General features: G+C 42.3%; 1 protein-coding gene across 1 annotated transcript in view; it reads right to left on the minus strand. All coding sequences in view use genetic code 11, as the record gives it.

Moving 5' to 3' along the window:
- Positions 1-6,893: 6,893 nt before the first annotated feature.
- EGR_10193 (hypothetical protein) overlaps positions 6,894-8,449 on the minus strand; it is a gene marked incomplete at both ends in the record, with an annotated part of 6,047 nt that continues 4,491 nt past the window's right edge. The window contains 2 exons of the mRNA XM_024499442.1: positions 6,894-7,025; positions 7,369-7,453. Of these exons, the coding sequence (XP_024346154.1) occupies positions 6,894-7,025; positions 7,369-7,453 (217 nt within the window). The remainder of the gene's footprint in view (positions 7,026-7,368; positions 7,454-8,449) is intronic.

Raw genomic sequence — 8,449 nt, forward strand, 5'->3', positions numbered from 1 at the left:
TCCCTCAAACAGGCAGTATGTTTAGAGGTAAACAGCTACTGAGTGCAGTGGTGGGGGTGATGAAGCGAAAATGATGCAATGGTGGGGAAGTCGGTGCCTTGACACTTTGGTGAAGTGTCTTTAGTGTCGTGTCACCCACACCTGACTCTCACCGCTACTCGTGTGCGTGGCGGGACAGACTCTCAATGCACTACTGCAGGCCCTAATTCCACTGCCATCTTGTCATGCATCCCTCACTCCAGCAAATCTCAGCATAGAGTTGCAGTGTTCAACCACACCATCTAGTCCTCATGGACACAGGCACAACTTGTTTAATGCTTACAGCAGCATCTCACACGACGCAGCCGATAATTTTTATGGACTAACACATATTTGTGATGAAGAGAAGGACAGAAAGATGGATAAACAAATGTCAAATACTTGTATCACACTGTGCACTGCTACCTTCCCTACTCTACTCTCATTCGTGCTGTTTGAGTCGCGCCTACTTCTAGCAGGTACGGATCATACAGAAGCATGAATAGAAATGTATATACTGGAATGAGATGAAATGGAGGCTACCCAGACTTCTCTCTGGTAACAGCTCTTCGAATTCGACATCCTGCTACTTCTAATACATGAAACAAATATCAGGTATGAGTATTTTGTTCGTTTATATTACCCTGGAAATAGGCGTGGAAAGGTGGTGGAATTTCCGGATCAGTAGAATGACATTGACACATCTTTGTGGGATAAATATGGCAGCAGTCGAGTTGCAGCCACTTACCAAATTTTGTTGAAAACTACCACGGAACCCACCACCTTCTTCCAGAGTAACTTAACCACCAGTATATACACCCAACTTTCCCCCACTTTTAACTGCTCTAATGGGAATGCCGTTGTCTAACCACATTACCCCTGTCAAAACATTCAAAGCGGTGCCAATTACGCTGGAACAGCTAATTTATATGGCTCAGAGGAACGATGGGAAAGGGGTAAAAGTGTGGATTAATTTGTCTTCAGCTGTCATGAAGTCAAAGCTTGACATTTTGCTCCCTCCCGTCAAGTGATCTCTACTGATCTCACACTGCCAGGAATGTTTGAATGCAAAGATTCTGCCAATCGTCTAGGCCTCTCACTTCATGTTTAACACAAGCTACAAAGGTGCTAAAGTTGTTGTTATTGAGATACGTTGATCTCAAGAGTAAGTGATATCAGTCTAATGATGAATGCGAGACATTTGCTATACCAAGCGTGAATAATAGCGGTGTTTAATAATGCGGAGGCAGCGATTTCTCTTTTGTCATTTCTTTCGAACTCATTTATGCTTCCTTCTACCTCGATCCAGGCACTACTTTTCCCACTGCCAACGAATTCCTCTTCCCACTTGGGCAGTAAGACTGCTCTTTAGCATCCACATAATGCCATTTGCACCGCAGTGATACCTTTCACCACTAAACGGATTCTCAGCCTCCAGTTGCCAGATATGGTTGAACTCCAACAAAACAATGCAGCAAGGTTGAACTACCAAATCATTCCCCACTGTCCATGCTCTACTTCTGTGTGGGTTCATTATACCATTTAGGAAAGCAGTGAGTGAGAACAAATCATATTTTTCGGCATAAAACTTCGCACTAGATTAAGTGCGTAGCTGTGATTAATTTGGTGGACGACAAATGACTAGGTATAAAAGCATGAACAATTCGATGGCGTAAACAGCGACTTTGCGGAAATAGTCTTGCAAAAGCTACATTTTGTAACAATGAAACAAGGACCAAAATTACACTCTTACAGAATATCGGCATTGAATTGCACCACAAACTTTTCCGAAAATTTGCAATTTGCAATTAGTTGCTTCCGCTGCTTTTACTAAATGTCATATGCCATAAAGTCGGAAAAATTTGTGGGCGCAACTTAGTGCAATGCTTTCGTTGTTTGTTTGACTCTTCGTCTCAGTAACGGACAACTCGAGCATCCACCATTCCTCCTTTACCTGGAGGTCTGGCCCTCAGGCCATGCCAGTAGCTCCCACGACCTTCTCGCCTCGAAATCGCAATAGCAAGCAACTGATGGCTCAGCTGGTTGAGTAATGGGCACATCAAATTGCCAATTCACAGTTCAACTAAGTAATTTATACTGCAGGCAAAAAGGCGTGGTTTAAGCTTCCCATGTAAGTTTGGAGGATTGTGCGTTGCAATAAATTAACCGTGATCTCTTCCGACTCTAAACAAGAGACTCAAATATCTGAAGATAAGATGTGAAAATGGTTGACGGGGTTACAGTAGAGTTATGCTCTACAACAACTTATATTTACTTGATATACTGTAATGGAAAATCTGTGTGTGACCTCAAAAGTGGGCAGGACTTGAGCCCTTTAAGATTACTTCGTACATTACCACCCACTTTCTCTAGACTGCCATGCACTTGCCAACCTATTCCATGTCCCCAAAATGTTACCTGAACCTTCAACACGTATGTGAAATTTTTTGGAAAAGATGTCAGGTCAAATGAATAGAGAGCAGCTATATATTCCAATGAATTGTAGGGTGAAATCAACGGATCATTGCATACCTCCCATTTCGGTAATTACAAAAGGACATGAAAAGGTTAAATGGTTTGTTAGTTGGTAGGTGAAAATGTTGGATCTCGAAGTTACAAGGCAGCAGAATGGCCTTGATCCACATCTGCAGCAGAAATCACCACTTCCCCTCACTAGTCGCCTACTCTCCGCTCTCCCCAATGGAATCCTGATGTAACAGATAATGCCTCTGGGTAGCTAAAGCCCATGTGCACAGCCTTCGCAGAATTCAGCTGATGTAGCTAATAAATCCAGGACGCCTTACTAACTTTGTAGATTTAATTTTAAATGCCCTGAACATTTCCGTGCTGCCCTTTTTTGCTTAACAGAAATTTGCGTCTCGTGAACTAATTTAGCTCTCCTTCTTACCAATCAGCAACTCTCCTCCAACACCGCCAGGCACTACGAGACAGCCGCGTTTTTTCCAAAATATCAACCAGTCCTTACTGTACAATATTTTTTATCATCGACGCCATTGAGCTCGCATGGATTGCATTTTCAATCAGTTTTCTCATTTATAATGATTGACCAGAAACTATCTAAAAGGGGGATTTAGAGGGCACCTGAATGATCTGACTAGGTATCAAAGAGTGGTGTTGCAGGTTATGATTTGCAGAAACAATCAGTCAAACCTCATAAGTGGGGTCTTGAAGCATTTCGCCTTGTAATTCACTGTTCTCTACCTGGTTAGAATTAGGCATCAATTGAAGAGAACCGTAAATTTTCTTTCACATTTCTGCGGATTCCCAAGTCCCCAGGTCTTAAATTTTTATTCATCTTATGGATCACATTGACCTTTTTACATTATTGCATTAAACATCCACAATCTCCCTAAGTAACTGCTTTCCTCTATTCCCCTGGCTTCATGCTTATGAGAAAAATGTCGAGGCCTGACACATCCTGATGATGAAAGAAGGAATAATACCAAGGCAGTATACGCAAAGTTGGCGTAGAGATGAACGAAAGGGTGAAGCACGACTGGGATTGTCTGGGGGTAATGCAACCTCGAGGAGGGACAATGTAGGAGCATCACATGAACTCTAAAATGAACGAAGAGCTAACCGAGCACACACAGCACTACAAAGGTGGAGTCAAATGACCTTCCTCCTTAAAGTGTTTGTCTCAACTCCATATGGTACTTGGTTTTTGTTATGACCACTAGTCATTTTACGCACAAGTATTCAAAACTCAGGCAGGATTAAAGAGAGAATTGTAAACGCAAGGTAGACCTAGTATGCTGGTATCAGCATCATTCGTAGAGTGGAGGAAGAGGGAGTGTGTGCACTTCCATGCTGATGGCACCAATTACCACTACCTCCGCTCATCATTTCATGCCTAGCTTGCTTCCTGGTATTAGGGACGGCAGTGAATGTAAGCAAGCTTTTGAATTGCCAAGCAACTCTGTAAGGTCCTCAAGACTTATAGAAATTTTACAGGCACATGAATGGTTTTGTCGAAAAGAGTGAAATCTAGGAACGAAGTCCTTTTTACTCGAAAGGCATCAGCAAAAGAATAGTAACTAAACAAAACCTCTTCGAAAACAGAGAGCTTTATTCATTTCTGCATGAAACTATGATTTCGGTCTGTCAAAATTCTGAAATAGTGGAAAGATCCTGCCGGCTAAGATTTGGTTAAAGCAATCGCAGTGCCGCCTTCGTTTGCTAAGGTTAAAAATGCACCCCCCTCCCCCTACTCCTGATAACACAGAAATTAGGGAAAATGAGTGCGGAACAGTAAATGACAATGAATTTTATTGCACGATGAAGCACACATTAACTAATAAAACAAATACTGGTGAAATTTCAGGTGAAGAAATGCTACTAGTCCTTCTGTTGATGTCAATTTTGTCGACAACTTTTGCTGTCACATTGCAGTAGGTTTGGGGAGCACTTTTTGGTCATGGAATGAGCTGATAAGCACATGATATTTAGGGAAATTAAGTGGCAAAGTATGAAGTAGTCCGGAGGGCTCAAGCCCTATCTGCATTAAAGCTCAACCAAGGTTTGCCGTGCTGGTTAATCAAATAAAAATAAGTTGATGGATGGCATAACACTCCTTTAACTCTACCATCTACTTTCTGATCTCGTCTTCAGACCCCTAAATCCCTCATTTTCAGACGGCCATTTTGCGGCAAAACACAACACTCCAAACGCTCTTTCAACTTTCCCGCTGGACTGCAAAATAGCGCTTTTAAATAATTGCTAAAATAATTAATGAGCTTTTGTCGGAGGGAGTTGACATGCTCATAGCCCAACCAACTCAGCCTTCACTTTCTTGCCATTGCGATTTCGAGACGAGGAGTTACCACAATCGTGGGGCGCATACAAATTGCCTCGTATATTGCTGTATTAGAAAACGTTTCTCTTTTGAGCAGTTGACTGGCAATGTTTCCTATTGGGCATCAAATGTGACCCTCTTAGGAAGGTGGGAATTGTGGAAATGTGGAAGAATATCACCGCAGTCTGGCTCAAATCCACTCCTGACCCTAATTCTTGCGTGCGAACATTTCGCGATTGTGTTTGTCACGAACTTGTAGTTCAATTACAGTCAAATTTCCTCCAAGTGGAAATGCCCCAATATAGCAACCGTAGTCTTCCTGGAAGGCAAGAGAATAAATAACGCTGGGGTAGAATATATGCCGTCGACGGAGAGAAGGGTGTGGGCGTTACTTACTTGGCCCGTAGGTTAGACCACCTAATGCAGGTATGGTGGCGGAGGTCCCAGTGGCCCGCTACCAAAACCAAGAGCTTGGCAAACAACGAAAGCATTTCACTATTTTGCACTTATGAAAGTCTTCAAATTCTTCTGTGAATGGCATTCGGTTGTCACACCGGAAGCAGTGGATTGGCCATTCCTCTCTCTATGAAATACAAGTTGCTTTAATGGGATAATGGTGATGTGACTATATAGTTGGAGGGCAACTATGCCAATCACTCTATTGTTACAGGATCGCGCATTTGGCAGAACATTTCTGCATGGCAGAACATACCTCGCTTACATTCTCGACCATAAAATGTCTGCCTCTAAATTGGTTGTATTTTATACACAATGGGCACTAGCGAAAACCATCCTAACTCTTTTTGTAAAAAGCCTTATATCCACCGTCAAGTAGTTTACATTCGTGCATAAATATTTAACGTGTCAGTCTAACAAATTGCCACCAAATGGTTGCTCTAAGAGGACGATTTTTCCTGAAACACAGAAGAGGTTACAACCCACTGTCCTCCCAAACAACAGAAGAAAGATAGACGAATTTCGAATGTTAACGAAGCGAAACAACGTGCTTGTTCATCCTCGTGCCGTCGATTTGTTGTTGTAAAAACGCATATAGTAACTGGGATAGAGAAGCCATTCACAGTGGTGTAAATCGCTACTGCGAAGTAAGTGGGATTTGGTGACTTCGAAGGGGCGATCCATCTGCAGGAGCTGGAGGAAGAATCTGTTGCCAATGGAAAAAGCAGTTTCTGACTAGAAGTAGGAGGGAACCTCAACAAATTCGAGAGAAATGACAACACATAAATTTTTAGTCTCTGCACGAATAAATTCGGCTAATATCCACGATTTGATAAAACAAATGCGATTACTTGCACTTCTCCAGGTCAACGCCACTTATTTCGAACAAAAAGGTATCTCGATAACACCAATTTGAGCAGCTCCTCGGCATGCACAAACTACTAAATGAGGAGTCTGGATGATCGACAAAATCGCCGTGCCATCAAAATGCCTAACACTGTGACATCAATCCCGTTTTTCTTGGTGGGTGGGAGCAAGCTGTCTATATTTGACATTTTGACAGCGGGGGATAAATTAGTACAAAACAGTGCTCCCCTGAGCCATCACCACTAGCCCTTTCAAGTGTAACTGACACCACTTTGAACGCTTCGATAGAAAGTAGTGTGGCCAAGCAAATGCATTGATGTGGAGACGGTTGCAAATGTGAGGAAGTTGAATGTGTGCACCGATGACAAGTGCACCTAGAAGATTATGGTAAGTTCCGAAACAGTTCCCAGCAAAGTTGAAAAACTTATTGCTATTTGGCACCAATTATACTTGTCACATAACAGTATGTCACAGAAAAATTTCAACAGACTCCTAACATCACGATGTCTCCTCCCTCTTGCCAAATTCATCCGATCTGGCAATTTCGTCACCGTTCAACGCCCATTTCTAGGGTGAAAGATGAGTACGAAATGGAGCCAATCTGTACTGACATATATGTAATTAATGCAGTCTCGCCTCCCCTCATAACAGTTTAATCTTAGGGATTTCATCATCTAAAGAAATTAGTGACGCAATGGGTTATTAAAATGCAAATTTTAGTTGCTTTTATGATAAGCTAATTAACGCAATCCTGAAATGGTGCAAAACGAGCGCAAATAGAATTTAATGCAGCAGGACACTGGTACAAAGTAGTTGAGTCAAATTTAGCTAAAATTAATGTAAGATCTACTGAATTAGTTGGCAAACACTAACGTTAAAGTAATGAACAATGATTGACCTAGGATGTATAAACTGTAGAGCAGGAGCACTTTACACAAGGAATATCGAAGAGACCCTTGAAAGTAATTTGCATGAATTAAGATTACCTTAAAGGAGGAGTTCGAATACGAGGACCAAGAGAGGTTGACCAATTGCGAATTAATTTAAATGACCTTTAGCATTTGCAATGAAACTAGCTAAAGAGAATACTACATGGGAAAGGAAGTGACCTAAATTGTTTGCTCATAATAAGTTTGAAAAGGATTAAAATAAAAACAAATGGATGTAGGCCACCACTGGTAGAATAAAATATAGTGTGTGATAAAATATACCTGAAGCAGATGCACAATACTGTGCTCCAGATGAGAAAATGTCTTTTTTGAGAGAATCAAGTCAACCTGACAATTCGAGTTGGACCTACAGTAGTGCATTGAGCGTTTGTGTAGTCAAGCACACGAGTAGTGCTGGGCATCAGTTGTGCGTGAAGGAGAGCTCTACAACACCGCTTGATACTTACCAGTGAGGACACGACACTCAAGTTCCATGAGGCAAGCACCATTATTCGAGTCTCCTGCATGCCCACCAAGGCAGTCTCCTCGCCTCACTACTCCCACCACCGCACACTACACCCACCGACCCCTAAACACACTCTGCTTCAGAGATATTTCGGTCCTAAATGAAACGGTTGACAAAATACCAGTTTTATTACCAACCAGTACATTGGCCACTAAACGTTATGCATGCCAGTAACCATGAATCGGGCCTGTCTCTGATTATGTGTTAGTGGAAGAAGTTTGCTTCAAGTTGGAGTGCTTGGGGTCACTAATGAGGCTAATGTGGCAAATGCGACTACAGGTGGGGGCAGCAGCGTCAACTCAAGATGGGAGCACAAATAGTGAGCATCTGCATCTCACTTGCAAATAAACACTCTCTAGTTATATTTCTTTTAACAAAACAAGTAGTTCACCACGACGTTCTAGTGAATGTTGCACCTCAGGTAATAGTGACATCAGCTGACCCAAGTGCCAATGATTCTCACTTCTTCACCAACCATATTGTACTCTAGCACTCCGGTTTTGCTGGGTGGGCATAACTTGATGGTGGGTGATGCCTACGTATCATTGGAGGCATTTTCCCACAGGCTCCACACTTATATGGGTGTGGTGTTCAAAACCTCCCTACTAGAACAATGCCACATTGCAAGGGGGACAATTCAAATACCGAAAGGTTATCTACGTCCTCACCTGTGTACCCTCTCATCTTCCTACCTTTATGACTGCGTGTCTGCCTGCTAAACATTTTCTCTACCTAGTCACCTACCTCTCTGGGATACCATCACTTGAATGACCAATAGACAGTGACACTTACATGAGCATTTTTATCTGCCTAGGTATAACTGGTTGTCAATTCGTT

This window comes from Echinococcus granulosus (genome assembly GCF_000524195.1).
Source record: "Echinococcus granulosus chromosome Unknown EG_S00197, whole genome shotgun sequence".
In the NCBI taxonomy this organism is placed as follows: Eukaryota; Metazoa; Platyhelminthes; class Cestoda; order Cyclophyllidea; family Taeniidae; genus Echinococcus; species Echinococcus granulosus.